At 43.5% G+C, this 25,905-nt stretch overlaps 1 protein-coding gene across 1 annotated transcript; it reads left to right on the top strand.

Moving 5' to 3' along the window:
• Positions 1–5,561: 5,561 nt before the first annotated feature.
• MRO (maestro) lies at positions 5,562–25,685 on the top strand. The gene is made up of 8 exons (XM_061169457.1): positions 5,562–5,711; positions 5,876–6,004; positions 17,762–17,864; positions 19,144–19,290; positions 20,353–20,535; positions 22,987–23,142; positions 23,993–24,100; positions 24,703–25,685. The coding sequence occupies exons 3-8, from the start codon at positions 17,766–17,768 to the stop codon at positions 24,754–24,756; spliced, it is 747 nt and encodes a 248-aa protein (XP_061025440.1). The 5' UTR covers positions 5,562–5,711; positions 5,876–6,004; positions 17,762–17,765; the 3' UTR covers positions 24,757–25,685.
• Positions 25,686–25,905: the final 220 nt, after the last annotated feature.

Here is a 25,905-nt window from a genome sequence, read left to right on the forward strand (position 1 = left end):
ATCATCACCGCCCTGGGTGAACCACTATCAACAGAACTGCTGAGTCAAAGGGCACATGCACATGGACTTTTGATAGATATTGTCAAGTTTCCTCCCAAACTTAAGAGCTACAAAAAAAAATTCCTAGTGGGTAAAATTGGGTGATTTGCTTGTTACCTACTTTCCCTTCCTTTCAGGGGACGATCTAACGTATACTCTCTTGAAGGAACAGAGACCAGTAGGAGAGAGAAGCAGCTGCTCTAGGCCCAGAGCACCTAAAATCTGCAGACTTGATTCCTGAACAAATATATGTTGATAAAATTGACTTCTTTTTCTCTTTTCTTTTCTTTTTTTTTTTGGCTGCACCGCACACGCGGCATGTGGAATCTCAGTGGCAGAGCGTAGTTTTAACGACTGGATTACCAGGGAAGCCCCTTTTTATTCTTTCCTGGAGGAATTAAATGAAAAATATTGGGAAAGGTGCAGGAACGCTGTGATGGAGCTATGGTGGGAGGTCGGTATTGTGGGATAAAGATGGAATTGTTGAAATACATCTGTTGTGGGCTATATGAAAGAATGCTCTATTACTGTAGTTTTCTCCAATCCCTCAAGGAAGAGTCAGCTGTCCCAATCATAGCCTGGATTTCTAATCCAGTACACATTATAGGGCACTTTTGGACATGGATGTACTGTTCTGTTGGTCAAATTGTGCCTGACGTTGTTCTCATTGTCATAAAATGCCTATACACTTGTCAGTCACTGGAATTCTATTGGATTCTACTGTAAACGCAAAATTGAAGGAAAAGTAAGTGCAATCCTGAGACCGATTCGTTGAGGAGGAAGGAACGTGTGAAGCAATGTCCACAGCAAACTGAAAATGGAGACAAGGAAGGTGAGGGACGGGGGGAAGAAACCAAGGTGGGGAAAGGTCAAGGTTGAGAGAAAGGAAGACCATAGAGAGTAAGAATGGCCTGTAGAGGTGATTGGCCGAACCCTCCAATGACTCTGATTGGTCAAAGCAGGAGAGGAAGCCCAGCCCCATCAACCAGCTTTGAGACTTTGGGCAAGTCCCCTGCTCACTCTGCCTGCCCCTCAGTTTCCCTACTTGTCAAAGAGGCCTGAGAATGACCCCGTTCCTAGGATTGTGGGGTACAACGTGACAAAGAGCATGAGAATGCTTGGGGATGTTGAAAGCAGGGCCAAGATGACACGTGGTCATGTCCATGGGCTTGATCTGCCTCTCACGGTGCTGTCTATTGATCCAATTCTCTTCCAGGATGAAGCTCGCGTAGCTTTCTCCCTGGGCCCTTGCAGAAATAGGAAACTAACATGAGAATCTTCAAAGTTTGCAAAACAGCATGGCCTGTAATGAATCTCTAGCAACTATCAGGGGCAGATAGCCTAAAAAGGTGTTATTATGTATTTCCCTCTCATGATAAAACTCTGATCTGTTTAATGTTTCATCTTCAAGGACAAAATGCAGCTTACAGCCGGCCCCGAGCTTGTTTAAAGGACAGCGGCGTTCCTGGGGGTAATCACTTTGCCTTTTATCAGGATGAGTTCTGAGGAAGAAGCCTCATCACCCAGCTCAGGTAAGACAGCACAGAACATGTTCTGGATTCAACCGATTCTACTAAACCTTGTAGTTCAACACAGTTGAACTGCTACAGATTTAACCAGTTGGGCTGGAAAATGTTTATATACGTTTATGGTTAATTTTTGGAAGTAGGGGTGTTGGTGATGGTGTGAATTAATGTCTCAGATAGGAAAGGTGTTTAAACTTGAACTTCTTCTTCTTCTTTTTTTTTTTTTACTTTTATTTGCATTTGTTTAATGCTGAATTTATTCTTGCACCATAAGTTTTTGCTTCTTCAGTTTCTTCTGGGATATCTTTTTTTCTGTGCAACAATCTGCCCTTTTTCAGTAAGGCTCACTGGATGGTGGCAGAGGGAGTTCACGCAGGGGTGAATCGGACCATGAGCTCTGTAAATCCAGAGGCACATCTTGGGGCTTTGTTCACCTGGATGAGCTCAATGCCCAGAGAGAACTGACATCAGAGCACTTAAGTTCAGCATTACTCTCTGCATGTTAAAGCATTTGCAGGAAACACTCAGCACTCTTTAGGGGCCACCAATGCTGTGCCAGCCCCACCGTTTGTCCTGGGCATTCCGCCATCGTGACGATGGAGGGGCACACATTGCTTCTGCAAAGTGACATCTTTCAGAGACTTGGTGGTTTTTTTAGATATGCACACTTTGGTGGTTTGGGCAGTGAACATGGAGATTTGAACCTCTCGATTTGCATGATTCTGTCAGCTTCCTGGGTCAAGTGAGTAGCGAAGCATTTTCAGAGATCATTGCAGGCTATTTACAGAAGAGTTTGAATATATTCTCGCATCCCGGTACTAATAAAGACTGCCAAGTAATATAATCAGGAAAACAGAAGGCAGGACAGCTGGACGGTGGGCTGGATAAGGAAACGGCTGAGAGCGGCTTTCTGTTCATAGTTTGTAGAACTGGAGAGACTTCATAGGCTCCTGCTTCTCTGTGCCTTGAGGGTATTTGAAGAAGAGGGATGAAGCCGGCGCTTCTCCCTGTGGCATCTACTATACTCAAAGATTTGAAGCAAAAAGACTATTGCTTTTATATTAAAATAAACCAGATATGTAGTAGAGTGGGAAGCAAACGGGGGGCGGGGGGGCGGGTGACATTTGAGAAGAGCTTCCCAAGGGATGTCCACCTGCCACGGGCAGCTCTGGGTTCCCATCAGTGCTGGGGGCTCGTGGAAGAGTCTGGGGAGCACGAGGTTCCCTGGCTCATCCAGGGTCCTCCATCTGGGGCCCCGCGCCCGTGCTCCTCCTGTCTCCCGGAACGCCTTTGCCTTTCTTCTCTGCCTCTCCCTGCTAAACCAGTAAGCCCAGGTGCTCATGCACCTTCTTTTACGAAGGATATCCTGAGGGACTGCTCTTCGTCACCTCCTCTCTATGGCCCTTACCGAGACCATATCTCACCTGCGTTCCCAGTGGTCTCCAGAGGGCACAGTGCCACCTGATATGCGTGCTCTGCCTTGTTGAAAGTAGGATCTCCATAAGCATTTGAAGAACAAGGAATGAATGAATGAGAAGTTGGCATTCCCAATTAGTGGTTCAGCAGACAGCCAATCTGATTTCTTTTTAGGAGTGAAAATCAAGACAGAGTTTGGCCTGACCTGGGGGTAGTTCCTGAAAGAAGATGAGAGGGAAGAAATTAAAAACCATTCCTTTTAACAGAGTTTCCTGATGAGACTATGCACAAGGAGGGGCTTCTGAAAATCCTGACACTAGAGATCAAGCTATGTTGATTGCTGCCGTCATTTGTCTTCACTTCCCAAGTCTAAATCAAAAGTGAATTGCTGATTGATTAATTCTGCCTGTTGCCCTTTTCATCAATAATGCAGACTCAATAATTACCCTCTTTTGATTTTTTCCAGTGGCATCAGGCCCTGCACTTCTGACAATAAGAAAATATTAATTGAGAGTGAAAACCGAGTTGTTAAACAATAAAATTAAATAATTATGGTATGTGAAGGACATCATGTCATCAGCCCATCAATCTGTTGCAATCGAATTATCAGAGAGACTTCCCCTCTCATTCCCAGAAGAACTGTGCTGTGTCCTAAGGCCATGTTAGGAGGACCTTTGTTCTTTTGGCATCATGTCCTGGTCCGGATGCTTCCCAAGTTTGTGCTGTGTCTGGGACTCTTTGGGGCTGTTAGCTGTGTCCTTTGTGGGAAGTGTTTAATAGAGCTGAATTTGGATCAGTAAGTCTCTTGGGTACCAATTCTGGTTGTGCCCTGATTTTCTCTGTGATCTTAAGCCAACAAGGAAAACTTGTCTGCCCTTTTGTTTTCCCATTTGGCAAGTGAGGAAGACATTATTTCTCTGTAAAATGTCTCAACACCTGAACACAAAGAAACTTTAGACACGAGGGGTTATTAAGAGTCTATCTGTTGTATTTCTGTCCATGGTGTGTGTGGGGGGGATTTCAGTCCTAAGTCACCAGTGAGACTTGGCAGAGAATCCTTATACTTGCAGCACAGATTTTATTTCTCCAGCTGCTTCTGTGGCCTGGTTTAATTTTATCTGCTTTTTGGTCATCCTAAGCACTACACGGATTAGTTCAATGCAAGGATATGACCTCCCCAGTCTTATTCTCACTCCTGGCAGATAACCCAACTCTGGTCTTACTGAGAAGCTGGAGGCTGATTTGGATGAACTGAACTTGCCCATCCTTCTCATTTTCACGCTGATGGATCTCCATCTCTGAGGTTGTCTCCCAGTTTCAGATAAAAAGAGGAAGCATCTCTCTCCCTCCTCCCCAGAGCTAACCCTGTCCCCTGTCCCCTTGATCCCTCCCTTCAGCTCTTCCTATTTCGCTTTTCACTGCTTGCATTACCCACCTCTTAGGGCTCCCTTGCAACTGTTTTCAAACATGCCCAAGCTTTATTCTATTTTAAAATCACACAACAAAACCGAAATGCCTTTCTTGACCTTGCTGTCCCTTCTAGTCTATTTATTGCCTTCCTTTTGCAGCAAGATGCCTCCATTTCCTCTTTCCACATAGCCCCTGAGCTCTGCAGTCTGGCTTCTTTGTTGAAATTGCATTCTCAGTAGTCACCTGGGTGCCCTTGTGCACCCAAAGAGGGTTTTGTTTTGGCCTCATTCTTATTTTCTCAGGGCATTGGTTTTCTATCCCTCTGCTTTTTTCTTCCAACCTTCCACTCTGATGTACTTCTCTGGTTTATATTTGCCCATCTGACTCCTAGTTAGATTTCCCAAACTTGCCCACTGCCTAGCATTGTGGCTAAGGGTCTAGGCTCTGACATAAGCCTGCCTGTGGGTGAATTCTAACTCTGCCACTAATTAACTGTGTGGCCTTGGGCAAGGTCATTTCTGTGCCTCAATTTCCCCATTATGAAAATGAGGATCATAATAAGAGTACTAACATAAGAATCAAACAAGATAGTCTATGCAGTATTTACCCCAATGTTTGGCACATAGAAATATTCAATGAACATTACCTATTCGCATAACAATAAGCTCCTAGAGCTTTGAAAATATAACTTTTTCCTTTTAGGACACATTGCCTACGTCACCCAACACAGAGCCAGACAATAAATAATTATTGATAAATAGATTCTCGCACTTGGATGGAGAGTCCAGGGAAGGATGGGGGGAAGGAAGCTCCCCAAATCTGCAAGTACCCAGGTTTTTTTGGTTTGGTTTTCCCAATAAATCATTTAAATTGTTGAGAGTTTAAATCAGTCGTTTCAGGTCCTGTGGTGTTTGTTGGGCTGCAAGGGGCTTCAACGGTTAAAGCTTTGGCTGGTGGTACACCAATCAGTCACAATGAAGCTACTTGGCCTGGAGCACAGTGTCCTGTCCTGAGATTAAAAGCTGATCCAACAGGGATTAGGGAGGGAAGCGCTGCAGCGGCTTCTGGGTACGGAGGCTGCCTGGAACCGGTCCATTGAGTGATGCCGCCATCTAGTGGTCTCACGGGGAACGGTGCTGGGCAGAGCCCTTTCATTCGGTGCAGGGGCAGGACCCTAGAATTGCAGTCTTTTCTTTAGAAACTGTGGGTGGGACTCGGAATGAGGGCAAACACAGCATAGGAAAGGAGGAAAAACACCTCAGCACAGTTTGGCGCAGTAGAGGGCACTAAGGGATGCTTATTCCCATCTAGAACAACCTTGTGGGTATCAGAGGACAGTTCCCTCCCCCACTTCAATTCCATCTAAACTTCGATTTTTTTTTTTTTTTTCCCCTCGTATGAGTCTCTCTTTCCAACACTCTGCGCTGACCCGTTATCCTCAACAGACCCTGCTTCACCTTCTCATTTCCCTTCTTCTATGTTAGGAACTCAGGGCTGGGAAAATTGAGCCGACTCACCCCATCGGGCTGCTCCCCCGGGAACAGCCGCTCTCCGCGCCGCCCGGGACCTGAGCTTCGGCGAAACCGCGCTTCTTCACCACGTGACTGCCGCAGGTAAGGGCCGGCTGCTGGCTGGGGCGTCCCGGGCTGCGGCGGGAAGAGGCTAAGGTCCACTTGGGTTCCCCAGTCCCTTCTGGAATGTCACTCAGGTCGTTGTATCAGAGAGCTGACGTTCTCTTTGTAAAAATGTACTAGGCAATGTTGACGAAGCCGTTTTTTCTTTTCGCAAACTATGTCAATCCATCTACGATCAATAGATGGATTATAGATCATTATATTAAGATCACTGTATTAAGAGCTTTAGATGGGAGGGGACTGAAGGGAAGGTATGGATGCTTCAAACTGAAGTGTCTCTGCCGTGTGTCCTTACCTGGTCAGCACGCAGGACACCGTCTAGGAGCTGGATATAGGCTTAGAGCACAGTGATGGAAAGTATAGATTTTGGAGTCTGGAACTCCGCTCTGCCACTACTAGCTATTTTACTTTGGGTGAGTTGTTTATATTACTCTAAGCCCCAGTTTCTCCTCTAAAATGGGCGTAAGTAAACCTACCTCTCAAGATGATTGTAAAGGTTAAGTGAAGTACAGAAAAGACCTCTTATTTGAGAGATTGGGACTGGATTTTAGAGAGCTTACGGAAGAAGTTGGTTAAAGCAGTGAATTATAAAAAATGATACGTAATCCAATATTTTACCTTAAAATATAGAATTTCCCAATCTTTAATGTAGGGCCATGGCCTTTTCTTTGAACATGGATCCTCTAGTGGGCATTTTTTGATATGTCTCTCTTGCACAAGCCACATGCATAATACTTCATCTATGAGTTCTAGTTTTGGTTTCTGTCAATGTAGTGAGACTTTAAAAGCTTCTGGGATGAGGCTTCCCTGGTGGCGCAGTGGTTGAGAATCTGCCTGCTAATGCAGGGGACACGGGTTCGAGCCCTGGTCTGGGAAGATCCCACATGCCGCGGGGCAACTAGGCCCGTGAGCCACAACTACTGAGCCTGCGCGTCTGGAGCCTGTGCTCCGCAACAAGAGAGGCCGTGATAGTGAGAGGCCCGCGCACCGCGATGAAGAGTGGCCCCCGCTTGCTGCAACTAGAGAAAGCCCTCGCACAGAAACGAAAACCCAACATAGCAATCAATCAATAAATAAATCTTTAAAAAAAAAAAAAAAGCTTCTGGGAAGATGCGTGTAAAATCACTTCCTGTAAGATCATCCCAATTCCAGTAAATCATTCCAGATTATTAAGACTGTTTCCAAACTTCTGTCCACACGAATCCTAATTGGACAGCAGCTATTTTTAGCAGCTTCCCATTGTTGAATCCTTCCAAAATATTCAATTTTGCTTTCACAGAAACAACTTCCTTTCTTTGTATACACCTATTTCATCAGTTTCTATAATATTTAAATTTCACAGTTACAGTAACAAGTACAGCTGTCATAAGCTGATGCTTGGTAAGCCTATGAGAACTAGTGGAGCAGAAGTTAGCAGTGGGTACTGTCAGCCACAAGCATTGGTTGGTACCGTTCGCGGAGGGCCTGCAGAACACGGTTAACCTGACGAGTTGGTTAAGCAGAGGTCAGCTAAACAGGCTCTCCTGCAGTGTACACAAAATGCCAAGTATAGTGCCTAGTACACACGTGTCCAGTAATAGTGGCTACTAATATTATTAGCATGAATACCTTCAGTGTTGGAAGGATTGTTACACATCTAACAGTTTCTTCCCCTCATTTTACAGATAAGATCAAAGTATTATGTAATTTTGGCCTTCATAATATAGATTTTGGCTTTAATAAGTTAAAGGATTATTGACGATAAATGTAATATTTTGAGTCAGAAGGATTTAAATTTGCAAAGGCATCTGGGAGTCAGCATAATGCACACAACTCATCTAAGTCACCCCAAATCCATGTCTGTTCAGGAAGACCAGGTAGGACCACAACATGGCAATGGAGACAAGCTGCAGGGTCGCGGTGACGGTGAAACTGTCCCCATCAGGGACAGGGCATTAGCACAGAGGGAAGGACTTCCCAGAGGGGGAAGAATTCGTTGAAGAACGTACGCAGGGATGAATGAAACTACAAGCAGAGCCTTGCTTTAGGTGTCCAGGTGTCCTCCCAGACTCAGTCACACTAGACGAGGCACCTGGGAAACCCAGAGCAACCCGCCAGAAGGAGGACCCAACACTCCCAGCAAAGAACGACTGTTTGGGGGCGAGTGGGTTTGTAGGTGGAGTTATGAACACCTAAGAATTCTTTGAATCCATATACTCTGTTTCTTCGTAGTTTGTTTACAACATTCCTCTGGGAGCTCCTGTATTGCAACAGTTTTGTTTCATTGGGTTGGGTCAAAAGGACTTAATTTGCCAGAGAGGAGGAGGGAGGCCGGCAGCAGGGCACTTGGGTGGAGGGAGGCCTTTAAGAGGCTGCAAGCTCAGGAGACACAAAGCTCAGGTAAGGGGCTCTGCAGCCCCGAATGAACTTTTACTTTTGTTTTATTCTTTAAGCAGACTTTTAATTTAAGAATAGTATCCAAGAGGAGTGTACAAATCATAGCCTGTGCAGCTCAATGTGATTTTAATTTTATTTCGAAAGAGAAGTTCAATGTGCTTCACAAACATGTGCCCTCCATCCCGAGTTCTCTGCAGACACTGACCTCTCCCCTCTCGTGCCCTCTGGGCCCAGCTGCTCCGCCCACTTCCGGGATCTCTCCTGCCAGTGGCCTCAGGTGAGTGGAGTATGCCACTTCTGCAGGTAGTTAATTTCCTCTGGAGTATTCTGGGGGTCCTTCTACACCAGCATGTGTGTACCGTCACAAGGCACCTTGTAAAAACGGGCAGCGCTCCGGCCCTCCACTCCCTGAGACTCTGACCCCGTAATTATGGAGCCGGCCTGGCGCTTATAACAAGCACTCTGGGGGATTCTGATGTAGGAGGCCCAGCCAAAGAATGCTTTGCTTTCTCTGCCCCAAGGATGGAGATGAGCCCTGACAACCCGAGATTGAACTAGATCACAGTTTTTTTCTTGTGCTGGGGAGGCAGGAGGTGGGAGGTGGTGAGCCCTGTGTTTTTCTTTCTTTTTTTATTAAAACTATTCTTATTTATTTATTCTTATTTATTTATTTATTTGGCTGCACCGGGTCTTAGTTGCGGCACGCGTATGAGATCTAGTTCCCCGACCAAGAATCGCAAACCCCAGCCCCCTGCATTGGGAGCGCAGAGTCTCAAACATTGCGCCACCAGGGAAGTCCCACCCTGCGTTTTTCTAACCACACGCTGAATCTCCCAAGCAGGGCGCTCAACCCTCATGTACTTTGCTCTGCTTGAGAGCCTTCCATGACCTTAACTTCTAGACGTGCCTTTTAAGAAGTGACAAGGCAGGATGCTTGGCGTCTGAGGCCTGGGGAAGTGGCCTTGGGTGGCTAAAGCCCTCAGCTGCTGTGCTAATGCTGCAAGAGAAGGCCAGTGTGAAGAACAGGGAACCACGTTTGCTTTCCTTCCCAATGGAGAGAAGCTTCAGGCATGATTTTCTTATGCCTCAGAACAGGGACACCAGCTGTTTTTTAATGAGGCCTGTGCCCCCCTTGGTGAGTGACCATCAGCTTGAGGGAACTTTGCTTCTTCTAAGCTCCCCATACCCACTGTCCGGCGCCCATCGGCTCTGATCCAGAGCATTCAACCCGAGGAGTGGCAGGTTCCATTGATACAGAAGGTTGTGTCCAGAAATTCCCCAGAAAGAAACAACCAAGCATGTTTTTTGCCTGTGTGAATTTTTAAATCCTCTTGTCCTGGAGAGGAATAGCATAGTAATACTGGTTTCTTTCTGTCAATGCATTGCTTCTCAAAGTGTGGTCCCCAGACCAAGAGCATCCCAGCATCACCTGGGAGCTTGTTACAAATGCAAATTATTGGGTCCTGCTTCAGATGTACAGAATCAGAAACTCTGGGGATTGGGTGTGGGAATCTGTGTTTTAATGAGTCCTCCAGGTGATTCTGATGCGGACTCGGGTGTGTGAACCACTGGCTTAATGTAAAGTGTATGGGAACACCTTTTCGCTCAAAGAAAATCTTGCTAGTTAGTGGGAGTGCAATTTTCTGGGGGGGATGGGTGGGTTGGGCTCCCTCATTGCAATGGTGAGGGGCGGTCTGCTGGCCAGAGATGGAGAAGAAATAGAGAATGCGGCTCTGGGGTAAAGAGGTATATTCGTGGTTCTCTTGAGTGTCTTCTGACCAAGAGAGCATGACCTAAACCTGCTGGGGGGGAGGGGCACAGAGATGATGGAGAAACCAAATCCCCATGTACCTCCAGGTCAAACAGAGTCAAATGTTCCAAAGCACGGCTGTTTAACAGGACTGGGCTCTATCCGTAACTTGCATTAAATAAGTTCCAAACTCCAGTAAAATCAGCATGGCCAACTTGCCCTTGTTTGCCCAGGACTTTCCTGGTCTTAGCACTGAAAATCCCATGTCCCAGGAAAGCCTTCAGGGCCAAGCTCCAATGTGTGTTTTTTGCACACCACCAATCAGTTCTCCAGTTCTCAGTGGATACTGACTGGGTGTCCTACAATTCAGTTCAATTCAACTCAGACACTGTCTACTTGAAAATAGCGTCAGATCCCACAGGTTAAGGGCTCAGTCCCCATACTTTAGAGGCCAATCACAAGTCCATGTTGTCACCTGTGCTTGTGACCAACATGCTAAAGATTGGAGGTTCCCACAACCCTGTCCTTGGGTTCGATTAATTTGCTAAAGCAGCTCATAAAACTCAGAGGAACATTTTACTTCCTGAATCACTGGTTTATTATAAAAGGATGTAACTCAGGAACAGCCAGATGGAAGAGATGCACAGGGCAAGACATGGGGAAAGGGCAAGGAGCTTCCATGCCCTCTCCAAGTGCACAACTCTCCCTAAATCTCCATGTGGTCACCAATCCGGAAGCTCTCTATCCTTTGGTTTTTGGGTGGAGGCCTCATTACCTAGGCACGATTGATTAAATCATTCACCACTGGTTACTGAACTCAATCTCTAGCCCTCCTCTCCTCCCAGGAGAAGAGGGGGTGAGACTGAAATTTCCAACCATCTCATTACAGGATTGGTTCCCCTAGCAGTCAGCCCCCACCCTTAGGTGACCTAGGGTCACTTCATTAATATAATACAAGATACCTTTAATCACTTAGGAAATTCCAAGGGTTTTGTGCCAGGAATGGGGACCAAGTCCAAATATATATATTTCTTATTATAAATCACAATATCACAGGGACTAAACAAGATGATTGGTCACTGGTCACCCTATTCAGTGACTGCCCATTGGAATTACCTGGTGAGTTTTAAAAATTACTGATGCTCAGGTCCACCTCCAGATATGATGGTAGACTTGGTCTGGGGTATAGACAGGGCATTAAAATGTTTAAAAGTTCCTTAGGGGATTCTAATGCAGCTAGGGTTGAGAACCACTGTTATTTCTCCTACTAAAAAATTTTTAAAAACCAAAACAAATAAAGGTCAATGGTTCTGATGAAGTTGAACCCCTACTGCACACCACACACAAAAATTGACTCAAAGTGGATCAACAGCCTAAGAGATAAAACTATAAAAATCTTAGAAAACATAAGGGTAAATCTTCATGACTGGAGTTGGCAGTGAATTCTTAGATATAGCACGAAAAGCCTGAGCAACAATGACAACAACAAAAATAGATAAATTAGACTTTGTCAAAACTAAAAACTATTGTGCATAAAAAACATTATCAAGAAAATGAAAAGACAACGTACAGAATAGGAAAAAATATTTGTAAATCATATATCTGATAAGGGTCTAGTATCCAGAATATATAAAGAACTCTACAACTAAAAAAAACAAAAAGATAGACGACCTAATTAAAAATGGGCAAAGGATTTAAATAGACATTTCTCTGAAAAAGGTACACAAATCACAAACAAACATACAAAAAGACACCAGTAGTCATTAGAAAAGTGCTAATCAAACCCATAATGGCATACCACTGTACACCCACTAGGCTGAATGTAATAATAATAATTTTAAAAACTGGAAAATAACAACGGTTGGTGATGTGGGGAAACTGGAACCCTTGCACGTTGCAGCCACTGTGGAAAACAGTTTGGCGGTTCCTCAAAAAGTTAAACGTAGAATCACTATATATCTCAGCAATTCCATTCCTGGGTATATACCCAAAGAATTGAAATCAGATACCAAACACTTGTACACCATTGTTCATGGAAGCTCTATTCACAATACCCAGAAGGTGAAAATGACCCAAGTGTCTAACAACAGATGAATGGATAAACAAATGTGGCCTATCCATATAATGAAATATTGTCCAGGCCTAAAAAGGAATGAAGTACCCATACATGCTACAACACGGATGAACCTCAAAAACGTCATGCCAAGAGAAAGAAGCCAGACACAAAAGTCATAATATTATTTGATTCCCATTTATATTAAATATCCAGAATAGGTAATCCATAGAGATATAGAGCCAATTAATGGCTGCCAGGGACTGGGGGGAGGGCAGAATGGGGAGTGATTTCTTAATGGGTATGGGGTGTTCTTTTGGGGTAATGAAAAAGTTTTAGGACCAGATAAACGTGGTGGTTGCACAATGTTGTTAAAATAGTTAATTGTATGTTACGTGGATTTCATCTCAAAAAAAAAAAATCAATGGTTCACTCTTATCTACAAAATACAATTAAAACTAAACTCTTTAGCAGTCAGTCCTTCACAGCTGGCCTTTAATTACTTCCTGTAGCCTTATCTTTTATCACTCTCCTATTTTAACTGTTATTACTACCACTACCATGATACTTACTACATAGAATCCCATTAGAATACCAATGTGTGAAATACGCTTCTGCCTCTCCATTAAAGCTCACCCACGTGCAGTGGAATGTCTCTACCAGCTCTTCCAGCCCACAGTCCTCTCTTATCTCTTGGAGCTCCTAACTTTGCATCCCTCAAAGCGTGGTACTTGGGACCCAGCAGCATTGGTGTCACCTGGGAGCTTGTAAGAATGGCAGAATCTGGAGCCCCGCCCGAAACCCACTGAGTCCGAACCTGCATTTTAACAAGTTCCTCTGATGATTCAAGTGCACATTAAAGTCTGAGATGCACTGGTTTACTTTGGTGGGTCTCAAGTCAGGCTGTAGATCAGAATCACTTTGCAAGCTGTATTTATTTATAATGTATATTTTAAATAATATATACACATGGAAAAATTACAAATTCTATACCTCGTAAACAAAGAACAAACAGCATTGCTCTGGCCATTCGGGTTTTGTGTTTCCATACGAATTGTAAAATTTTTTGTTCTAATTCTGTGAAGAATGTCATTGGTAGTTTGATAGGGATTGCATTGAATCTGTAGATTGCTTTGGGTAGTATAGTCATTTTCACAATACTGAGTCTTCCAATCCAAGAACATGGTATATTTCTCCCTCTTTTTATGTCATCTTTGATTTCTTTCACCAGTATTTTATAGTTTTCTGAGCACAAGTCTTTCACCTCCTTAGGCAGGTTTATTCCTAGGTATTTTATTCTTTTTGTTGTAGTGGTAAATGGGAGTGTTTCCTTAATTTCTCTTTCTGATTTTTCATTGTTGGTGTATAGGAATGCCGGAGATTTCTGTGCATTAATTTTGTATCCTGCAACCTTACCAAATTCATTGATTAGTTCTAGTAGTTTTCTGGTGGCACCTTTAGGATTTTCTAGGTATAGTTTCATGTCACCGGCAAACAGTGACAGTTTTACTTCTTCTTTTCCAATTTGTATTCCTTTTACTTCTTTTTCTTCTCTGATTGCTGTGGCTAGGACTTCCAAAACTATGTTGAATAAGAGTGGCGAGAGTGGACATCCTTGTCTTGTTCCTGATCTTAGTGGAAATGCTTTCAGTTTTTCACCATTGAGTATGATGTTTGCTGTGGGTTTGTCATATATGGCCTTTATTATGTTGAGGTAGGTTCCCTCTATGCCCATTTTCTGGAGGGTTTTTATCATAAATAGGTGTTGAATTTTGTCAAAAGCCTTTTCTGCATCTATTGAGATGATCATATAGCATTTATCCCTTAATTTGTTAATGTGGTGTATCACATTGCTTGATTTGCGTATATTGAAGAATCCTTGCATCCCTGGGATAAATCCCACTTGATCATGGTGTATGCTCCTTTTAATGTGTTGTTGGATTCTGTTTGCTAGTATTTTGTTCAGGAGTTTTGCATCTATGTTCATCAGTGATATTGGTCTATAATTTTCTTTTTTTGTGATATCTTTTTCTGGTTTTGGCATCAGGGTGATGGTGGCTTCGTAGAATGAATTTGGGAGTGTTTCTCCCTCTGCAATTTTTTGGAAGAGTTTGAGAAGGATATGTGTTAGCTCTTCTCTAAATGTTTGATAGAATTCGCCTGTGAAGCCATCTGGTCCTGGACTTTTGTTTGTTGGAAGATTTTTAATTACGGTTTCAATTTCATTACCTGTGATAGGTCTGTTTATATTTTCTAATTCTTCCTGGTTCAGTCTTGGAAAATTGTACCTTTCCAAGAATTTGTCCAGTTCTTTGTGGTTGTCCATTTTATTGGCATATAGTTGTTTGTAGTAGTTTCTTATAATCCTTTGTATTTCTGCAGTGTCAGCTGTGATTTCTCCTTTTTCATTTCTAATTCTATTGATTTGCATCCTCTCCCTTTTTTTCTTGATGAGTCTGGCTAAGGGTTTATCAATTTTGTTTATCTTCTCAAAGAACCAGCTTTTAGTTTTATTGATCTTTGCTATTGTTTTCTTCTTTTCTATTTCATTTACTTCTGCTCTGATCTTTATAATTTCTTTCCTTCTACTGACTTTGGGTTTTCTTTGTTCTTCTTTCTCTAGTTGTTCTAAGTGTAGGGTTAGACTGTTTATTTGAGATTTTTCTTGTTTCTTGAGGTGAGATTGTATTGCTATAAACTTCCCTTTTAAAACTGCTTTTGCTGCATCTCATAGGTTTTGGGTCGTCATGTTTTCATTGTCATTTGTTTCTATGTTTTTAAAAATTTCTTCTTTGATTTCTGCAGTGATCTCTTGGTTATTTAGTAGCACACTGTTTAGCCTCCATGTATTTGTGTTTTGTACAGTTTTTTTCCTGTAATTGATTTCCAATCTCATAGCATTGTGGTCAGAAAAGATGCTTGATACAATTTCAATTTTCTTAAATTTTCTGAGGCTTGATTTGTGACCCAAGATGTGATCTATCCTGGAGAATGTTCCATGTGCACTTGAGAAGAAAGTGTATTCTGCCACTTTGGAGTGGAATGTTCTACAAGTATCAATTAGATCTATCTGGTCTATTATGTCATTTAAAGCTTGTGTTTCCTTATTTATTTTCTGTTTGGATGAACTGTCCATTGGTGTAAGTGGGGTGTTAAAGCCCCTACTATTATTGTGTTACTGTTGATTTCTCTTTTCATGGTTGTTAGCATTTGCCTTATGTATTGAGGTGCTCCTATGTTGGGTGCATAAACATTTATAATTGTTATGTCTTCTTCTTGGATTGATCCTTTGATCATTATGAAGTATCCCTCCTTATCTCTTGTAACAGTCTTTATTTTAAAGTCTATTTTATCTGATACGAGTATTGCTACTCTAGCTTTCTTTTGATTTCCATTTGCATGGAATATCTTTTTTCATCCCTTCACTTTCAGTCTGTATGTGTCCCTAGGTCTGAAGTGGGTCTCTTGTAGACAGCATATATATGGGTCTTGTTTTTGTATCCATTCAGCCTGTTTTGTTTGGGGCATTTAATCCATTTACATTCAAGGTTATAATTGGTATGTGTGTTTCTATTACCATTTTCTTAATTGTTTTGGGTTTGTTTTTGTGGGTCTCTTGGGAAAGAAAAACGGAGTTGGAGGAATCAGGCTCCCTGACTTCAAACTATACTACAAAGCTACAGTAATCAAGACAGTATGGTACTGGCACAAAAACAGAAATATAGATCAATGGTACAGGATAGAATGCCCAGAGATAAACCCATGCACATATGGGCACCTAATTTATGACAAAGGAGGCAAGAACATGCAATGGAGAAAAGACAGCCTCTTCAATAAGTAGTGCTGGGAAAACTGGACAGCTTCATGTAAAAGAATGAAATTAAAACACTACCTAACACCATACCCAAATGTAAACTCCAAATGGATTAAAGACTTAAATGTAAGACTAGACACTATAAAACTCTTAGAAGAAAACATAGGAAAAAACACTCTTTGACATAAACCACAGCAAGATCTTTTTTGACCCACCTCCTAGAGTAACAGAAATAAAAACAAAAATAAATAAATGGGACTTCATTAAACTTAAAAGCTTTTGCACAGCAAAGAAAACCATAAGCAAGACAAAAAGACAACCCTCAGAATGGGAGAAAATATTTGCAAATGAAACAACAGACAAAGAATTAATCTCCAAAAGATACAAACAGCTCATGGAGCTCAACAGCAAAAAAGACCAAACAATCCAGTTAAAAAATGGGTGGAAGACCTAAATAGACATTTCACCAAGGAAGACATACAGATGGCCAAGAGGCACATGAAAAGATGCTCAACATCACTAATTATTAGAGAAATGCAAATCAAAACTACAATGAGGTATCACCTCATGCCGGTCAGAATGGCCATTATCAAAAAATCTAGAAACAGTAAATGCTGGAGAGGGTGTGGAGAAAAGGGAACCCTCTTGCACTGTTGGTGGGAATGTAAATTGATACAGCCACTATGGAGAACAGTATGGAGGTTCCTTAAAAAACTAAAAATAGAACTACCATATGACCCAGCAATCCCACTACTGGGCATATACCCTGAGAAAACCATAATTCAAAAAGAGGCATGCACCCCAATGTTCATTGCAGCACTATTTACAATAGCCAGGACATGGAAGCAACCTAAGTGTCCATCGACAGACGAATGGATAAAGAAGATGTGGCACATATATATAATGGAATATTACTCAGCCATATAAAGAAACGAAATTGAGTTACTTGTAGTGAGGTGATGGACCTAGAGTGTGTCATACAGAGTGAAGTAAGTCAGAAAGAGAAAAACAAATACCATATGCTAATGCATACAGATATGGAATCTAAAAAAAAAAAAAAAGGTACTGATGAACCTAGTTGCAGGGCAGGAATAAAGAGGTAGACATAGAAAATGGACTTGAGGACATGGGGTGGGAGGGCGAAGCTGGGGCAAAGTGAGAATAGCATCGACATATATACACTACCGAACGTAAAATAGTTGGCTGGTGGGAAGCAGCTGCATAGCACAGGGAGATTGGCTTGGTGCTTTGTGATGACCTAGAGGGGTGGGATAGGGAGGATGGGAGGGAGGTTCAAGAGGGAGGGGATATGGGGATATATGTATACATATAGCTGATTCACTTTGTTATACAGCAGCGACTCACACAACATTGTAAAGCAATTATACTCCAATAAAGATCTATGAAAAAAGAAAAAAAGAGCATTGCTCACCACCCAGTTCCTCAAGAAGTAAGTCCTAACCCACTGCAGTCTTTGACCGACAGTGCCCTCTGGGAGGTGTGAGGTGAGCCCTCACTGTGGTTTTGGTTTGCGTTTCCCTGATGATTAGTGATGTTGGTGTGGCTCTTCATCTTTTGATGCAACTGTTCCATCTGCTCACCAAGGTGACATCCTGAGGGGGCCTCGGGGATGCTGCTTCTTTACATTCTTACCCTGGCACAGGGCTTTGTGTGACGATGCTCGTTAATGATGAGGTTTCAAAGAGTGTTTGTGGCTCATATGATGATTTGTTCTTTTTTTAGTTCCATGGACCAAACACAGAGAAGAATGCTGGACCAGCCCCTTTCCATCCCCACTGCCCAGCCCAAGAAGAAAAGGACATCAGTGATATCTTTCTTTTCCAAGGTCTGAGACAAATTATCATGAACAAATGTCCGTGCTCAGCAATGACTTTGTGTGCTTGCTGTTCTGCCTTCGTTTGGTTCCTTCCATTCCTTCTACTGAGGTTCCTTCTCCTGAAAAAAAGTTTGATGACAGCTCTTTTAACATGAATAGGATGTTTATATGATAACAAGAAGACGAGTTGGGAAGAATTTAGCTTGCTGTGAACTTAATGATAAAAATATAGAATGAGCTGCAGTGAATATTCAGAAATACTGATGAGACTTGGTAATCACCTGAATACCAAATAGGGCTGTGGGTCTCCTCTCCAGCCCCCACCCACTAATAAGGATGGTGAGGAAGTGGTTGGTTCTTGGATCTTGTCTGGATCTTGGTTCTGACTCCAGGACATGTTGGTATGTCCTGTGATGCGCAGAACACCAGGGCCTTCCTAGCATCAGGGATTAAATGCTCTAAAAACCTATCTCTTGCCTTGCACTTAATTAGAGTTTAGTCCTTGAAGTACAGATTTCTGCATCAGCCACACAGCGCTTCCAATTTGCATTATTTATGCATTTCTTTTCCTAATCTTAACTGCTCAGATGCTCGCATTCTGAGGTAGGACATCCTTCAGGTGCCCTGAAATGCCTGTAGATGTGCTTTGCTAATTGTGTCAAATGCTGTTGAGAGGCTGAGTGAGGTGAGCTCTGAGAATTGACCCTGGGATTTAGTTACACTGGGGGGCAGGGGGTGGGGAGCGGGTATGGATGCCATCAACCTGATTGCAGAAGGTTCAAGGGAGAATGGAGGAGAGGAGCTGAAGAAAGCAAGTATAGACACGTCTTTCAAGCTTTAGCTACAAAGTAGAGCAGAAAAATGGGGAAGGGCTGGGGGAGGGGGAAGGGTCAAGGAAACTCTGAGACAGGAGGAACACAGCTTACCTTGTCCTCTTAAAGGGATCCCTATTCTCAGATCACATCAACACTTCTAAAGCCCCCTTTTCTCATTTCTGTCACACCCACAACTGTCTAGACACCTCTCTCCATAATGCCCCCAAACCTACCTCAACATTAGCTCTACATTATTTTTCTCCACCCCTTTCCTCTTCCTCCATCCATTCTTCATTATGTAGATCAAACTAATATATTCCCAGCAAAAACCAGATGTCTTCAAGTGGAGAAATAAGGATTAAAATTGAGCGGGCAACACAGGATTTTCTTTAGAGGGAGGGATTAGGGTTGGCGATGGGTAGGGTGTGACTCTGAACACTCCCAAATCAATACATTTTTGACTCTCCACCCAGGTCTCTTGGAAACTGAGGCTTCAGAAGCAGGAGCTTCTGAAGAATGTGTTTTTCAACTTGGCAGAGAGAGCCTGGGACCCCAGTGTTAAAAAGCGTCATATGGCAATGAGAAGCCTGGGAACTATGGCCTGTGAGAACCTGGACAAGGTAGGAAGGGCAGGGGGTGCTTGGCCAGCCCTCATGGCCTGGAGTCCTCAGTACTTGGATGGGGGGCTTCATATACTAGTTGTCTACCGCTGTGTAACAGTACATCAGGGGCCTGGCGTTTATTATCTCACAGTTTCTTTGGGTCAGGAGTCCAGGTACCACTTAGCTGCGTCCCCTACTCAAGGTCTTGCAAGGCTGCCATCAAGGTGTGGGCCAGACTGCATTCCTTTCTGAAGTTCAGGGTCATCTTCCAAGCTCATGTGGCTGTTGGAAGAATTCATTTCCTTCTAGTTGTAGGACTAAGGTCCCTATTTCCTTGCTGAGTGGCCACCCTCAGCTCCTTGAGGCCACCCTCTCACAACACAGTAGCTCACTTCTTCACAGCCAGTGGGAGAGTGTCTCCCACTCCTGTCTGCTAGATGGAGTCTCATATAATGTAAGGGAACCATAGGAATGACGTCCGTCACCACTGTCATGTTTGAGAGGCCACAAGCAAGTCACTGGCTCCTTACACACTCAAGGGAAGGAGATTGTACAAAGGCACACATGACTCATTTGGGGTCATCTTAGGGTCATCACACCTCAGTATCGTCAGCCTTGGGAAACAGAGCTGCAGGTAGGATTAACACACAGCTGGACATCACCCTCCGGTGAATTTAATTTTTCTAATAAATGCTTGTTTAGTAAAAGATGTTTTCCCCACCTCTTCCTTCAGCATCTGTAAACTTAAGGGACCATTTCGCCTTATCCCCTGTAAAGGTACCCAATACACCCAGATTGCTAGATCGTCCAGGTCCACCACCCTCCTTGACGTGCCCTCCCCAGCCTCATCCACCCATAGGCCATGCTCCAGACTGCTCTCCTTCCAAGACCGAATTGGGCTCTTGGGTCAGGTTAACGGAAGCATTTGTACTTTGCTGAGAGTTGTGGCAGCAGGTGCTGAAGAAAGCCATGGCCTCTTAGTCCAAGTCCCGGGTTATTGGAAGATTAGGAGTGGAGATACTTTTCAACTCATGGGGAGCCACTCCTGTGCTGCTAATGCTTTCCAAACCTTGGTAACAGGTGAGAAAGTATAAAATGATTGTCCTGGACCTGCTGGTGCATGGACTGTATGACCCCGTGAGTTCTGAAGTCATCCACGAGAGCCTGAAGACCCTGACCATCATCCTGGGCAAGATCCAGGGGAAAGGCTTGGGCTCCTTCTTCATAGACATCACCCTTCGGACCAGGACTTTGTTAGATGATGTAAGTGAGACAACGCAGGAAGATTCCAGGTTCTTAAAGTCAAATGTGAGCCCTGGTTGGTGTGTTGCTCAGGAAACAAGGTCTCTATTGTTCACTATTTATTAAGAAATCTTGTTGAGAGATTGGTACTGTGCTGGGGGTTATGGAAGACGTATAAAGACATGTAGGATTTCATCACCACTCCGCAAGGAGTTTTCACGGCAATAGAGCAGTGAGTACATATACACTGATGATGGTGATGCACATGTGTACTCACTGATCTCTTATAAATGTAACAATAAGTGTAGTTTGCACTTAGTGAGCCCTTACTGTGTGCCAGGCACAGTGCTAGGCAATTTACATGGATTGTCTCATCTAATCTTCACAATAACCCTGTGAGGCAGGCACTGTTTTCTTCACTTTATAGAGGAGGAAACCAAGGCCTAGAAAGGTTAGGTAACTTGCCCACAGTTCACAGAGCCAGTAAGTGCACATGAAGCCAGGCCCTTTGCCCAGGGCCTGCACTCTTAACTGCCCGGTGACAAGGCAGGTGGAGCAAAAAGTGTACAGAGACAGAAAACGCAAGGACTCAGAAGCTAATCAGTTAGCTTACCCCAGTTACACACACACACACACACATACACACACACACATGCACACACACACACAGAAAGACAAGACCTGTAGAACAGGGAACAGAGCGACAGGAAACTTGCATTTACTCGCAGAGCGTCTCGCGTGAGTTCCCCACACCTAATTCCCCAGGAGTAACCCAGCGAAAACAGGGTGCCTGCACCTCATGGGAGGAAGAGAAACCTCGAAATTCTAAAACTTGGAGCATATAGAGGAGCTGCTGGCACATTGGCCTCTCCTCCAGCTCAGGGAGGCAGAGAGGCCTTTGCTCTGGGATGTAAACCAGCCCTCTCTGGGGCTGGGAGAGGAAGGTCTGTACTCCACCTCCCTGGAATATAAGCAGATATCTCCGGGTAAGTGTCTCTAAATCTCTCTGGAGGTGCCATCTTAATGGCCAGGGCTTGTTTGCCATGCAAGTATTTTTTAAACCCAGGTCGACTGTAATTTTTGATCAGAAACTCCTCGTCGTGGGGAAACCTGGGAATACTCATAGGGAGCTGTTTCTGACAGTTTGTATCCCTGTCATAATGTTCTTCACTGCCTGCCTGGGCTCCGCCCCATCAGATGATTGTCAGACTCCCAGGGGGACAGGCACCCCCTTACACATCTCTGTACATCTCACAGCGTTAGGGTCATGCTTCAGCTAGAGTTAGGTCTCAATAAGTGCTAGCTGAATTGAATTAAACACACACACGCACACACACACACGCGTAGAACAGTGAAGAAAGTGCAACACTAAAGCAGTTTCTGTATGTGTCATATGTGCTAAAAAATTGTTTTAAATACTTCAGAAGATCATCAGTGGTCTCCACTCTTGCTGAGTGTCTGTGACCCCCATTTCTAGGTGAGGAGGCCTGTCCCAGACCAGTCCCTTCTGGTTCACTTGGAGCTGGACAAGATCAAGAAACATTGATATAAAAATCCCTTCACCATGAGTCAGGAGGCTGGGTTGCTACCCTGATTCTCTGTTCCCTGATGGTGTGACTCTAGGTGAATCACTGAAATGCCCTGGGCCTCCGTCTCCTCACCTGGGCAGGGAGATACTCGGACCAGACAGCTCCCCTGGGAGAGGGAGGAAGGGCCGAAGCCACTGACTTGCAGTCAGGGACAAACCAGTGAATCAGACCCAAAGCAGGGAGAGCTGGCAGGGCGTCAGGGAAGAAACAGAATTGTTATTTCTGTTGCAGGTGGGAGAAACTCAGACCAAGGTAAAGAGAGGTGGCCTGGCAAACATGCTGGAAGTAGTAAGCAGGGGATAGGTTGAATGAATTATAATGCAGCCAAAAAAAATCCCTTTACGTATTGACATGGAAAGAGCTCCCAGAGAGACTGATGAAAAATCAAGGTGTATAACAGTGGGATGGTCCACATCCATTTGTTTAAAAATGTGGGAAAGGGCTATGTAATATTTTTTCTTCTTTATTTTTTGGAGGAATCACACAAAATTTATGACTTTGTGGGGAGGGAAATTTGGTGGCAGGTGGAGAGGTGTAAGAAGGGAGACTTACTTTTTTATAAACCTTTTTGGTTATTTTGAATTTCGAACCAAGTAAATATAATCCATCTCTAAAATGTTAAATAATGAAGAAAAAAGCTGGGAAGCTGGGAGTAGCACCAGTGAGCCCCCAGTCTGACCCTCTTGTCTGCTGAAAAAGAGGTTCACTGAAGACTCAGCCCGTCTCCACTCTGTCCCCGAGCCTGGCTGGCTGAGTGCCATAGACTGGAACTGATGGCCCACCTGTAACGTGCAGCAAGGAGCTAGGGCTGTGCTGTTCTCTGATGCAGCTGCCTTTTGGTACTGACCCGAGGTTTGTTGTTTTGTTCACGGGGGACCCACAGGAGAATGACAGCCTGAGATACTCAGCCTTTGTCTTGTTTGGGCAACTGGCTGCCTTTGCTGGGCAGAAATGGAAGAGATTTTTCACCCGTCAGGTGAAGCAGACTCAGGATTCTCTCCTGACCCATTTACAGGATAGGAATCCCCAGGTTGCCAAGGTAAGTCCGTGACTCTAACCAACCGCATGAAACCTCAATGCGATTCCTCAAGGGAGTTGGAATGCAGCCCTGCCGAGTCGAGATGCCAGGCCCTCAGTTCCTGCCAGTTCGGTTTCGGACACTCAGCCGTGTATCCATGTGAATCCTGGAGAAAGTGCCTCCTCGATGGCTAATCTCTCTCTGAGCAGGAGTATTATTTTCCATTTGCTCTTGCCCCACTTGCCCGGTCCCAGGACCTGTCAATGCCAGATACACTCAGGTTAATGGGGGGGGGGGGGCAGGGAGGTGCTGCTTGCTCCGTGGGGCAGCACTGCCTATCAGAGGAGATTTATTCATACCCAGTTAGCTTTTGTCAGTGCACCTGGTACAGATTTCCCACCCTTGGCTTCTTAGTTTCCTATGAAACTTTTGTTTTATTCTTGGAGAAAATGTGTCCTAACGGGGTTGGATCAACCCCAGGGCTGCTTTGGAACAGGTGAGTGTTCCAAAACCATCAGGAGCAAAGGTTCCACCAAATCACCTGTCTTCTTTCAAGTCACGCATGAGGGAGGGGGAGAGAGAGAGGGAGAGAGAGGTTGAGATTGAATTTAGGAATCCAGCACTACTTTTGATGAGACAATAAGGGCTGTGATAAAGTGTAAAGCTTTGCCCTCCCCACCAGCCCCAAATTATAGGCATGGTCGTTTTATAAGCATAAATCCTTTAAGATTCAAGTTTTCAAACTTCCTGGAAGTTACTTTCACTCTTAGTGGCCCCCACACCACAGATTTGGTGCAACACTTTTCCTTGCTTGGGATTATAAAACTCTCTAATATTTTTGACAATAAGATGGTAATATTATTTCTCTCAGGCTTGCAAAACAACTTTTCGAGCCTGTTCTCCGTATCTGAGACAAAGGAAGAACTACAGCTTCCAGAGTGAAGAGGATCAAAGGAACCCTAAACTCTGCCGGCAGCTGGTGAGTGAGCGAGGGCAGGAGAGGTTCTCCCAGGTTCCCTGCCCTCCCAGTGTTAATGCAGAAGGCGGTCGGGCACACCAGGGAGTTACCCCCATAAAACGACTCAGGCCAAGTATATTTCAACTGTAATTGACCCATAATGCGATGTAAATGGCAAAACACCCAGAGGATTATGCATAAAATATATTGGCAGTTCCAGCTTAGATCATTGGGTGAAATATATTGGCAGTTCCAGCTTAGATCATTGGGTGAAATGATAAAACTACTCAGGCCAAGTATGTTTCAACTGTAATTGACCCATAATGCGATGTAAATGGCAAAACACCCAGAGGATTATGCATAAAATATATTGGCAGTTCCAGCTGAGATCATTGGGTGAAATATATTGCATAAAATATATTGGCAGTTCCAGCTGAGATCACTGGGTGAAATATATTGGCAGTTCCAGTTTAGATCATCATTTGGATAATGATGCCTCCTCCTCTGAGAATCTGAAGATTGTTTATCCTCATGCTCTGCCTTTGACAGCTGTCTACTCGTTCTAGAGTCAAGGAGGTTTACCGACTCCCTTCCTCACGTGTCCCTTTGCCAATTTCTTTCAGAGCCACTATCATCCAGAGCTCCTGCAGTTCTTCTATGCAAATAAAATCCTGTAAACACAGAGCAGCAGGGAAATGGTTCCAGTGAACACATTGCTGGGGGCTGATATTCCCCCTTTTAACTTTTTGGATACTTCTGCTGCTTCTTGTGATTATGATAGAAAAAGGGATGTTGGGAGAGCAATTAATGGCAAAAAATAATACTGTGGAATTGTATAATTACACCCAAAGTAAATTCTAAATAGCTTTTATATGTCTCATTTTCTCCCCACACAAATTTGATGAGAAGGTGCATACTTTAAACCATTTAAAGTATATGTAGATTCAGTGCTTATTTCTCAGCTTTTTTCTTCTTAAGGATATCTCTGTCACCAATTTTTATTTTTAATTTTACTTTTAATTTCTAAGGCTTAGGAGAATAACTACTACCTGAAGTGTTTTGTTGTTGTTGTTTTTTTAATCTGCTATTGATACTTTGCCATTTGCTATTAACACCTTTTCTTGGTGAGACCTATTTAAAGTTGGCCAAGGTACCAAGACGTTGGTGTGGAGGGGGATCATTAGCTTCTCATTATCTTCAACAGTCAGTGCCTCCAAGATCATTCCAAACAAGAATTAATAAAGAGAAAAAAATCGATGAACGTGAGTTGAAAAACCTCAAGTTAATGGTAATGTGTGGAATAATAATTATGAATAACATATATTAAGAATGTTTGTAGTTTACTGGGCACTCTCTAAGTGCTTTGCGAGTATTACTTAATACTCACAGCAAGCTGTGAGAAAGGTACTATTACCACCCTCATTGTGTGGATGAGAAAACTAAGGCACAGGGAAATTGAGTAACTTGCCCAAGATGACCAGTAATTGATGGACCTGGAATTCAAACCCTGACTTCTGGAGCCTACGTTCAGTCATCGTGTGATACTGCCTTGTTATGGAATAATTGACCGATGGTTAGAAATGTAAAAAAATAAAAGAAATTTTAAAAACCCGCCACTTCTGCTCTTCTGTTTGACTCAGTTAACTTTCGCTTTTGTATGTCCTAAGTACACATTTTTATTTAATTTGTGAGCTAAGTATATATTTTTATTAATCATGTCTTGGCTATTATGTCATTTTTTTGGTGATCAATCCTAGTTATAAGTAGGGTCACATTACTCTTATAAAAAGTTTCAAGAAAACTCTCAGAGTCCCTCTTACCTTCCC

This window comes from Eubalaena glacialis, chromosome 15 (assembly GCF_028564815.1).
Source record: "Eubalaena glacialis isolate mEubGla1 chromosome 15, mEubGla1.1.hap2.+ XY, whole genome shotgun sequence".
Taxonomy (NCBI): domain Eukaryota; kingdom Metazoa; phylum Chordata; class Mammalia; order Artiodactyla; family Balaenidae; genus Eubalaena; species Eubalaena glacialis.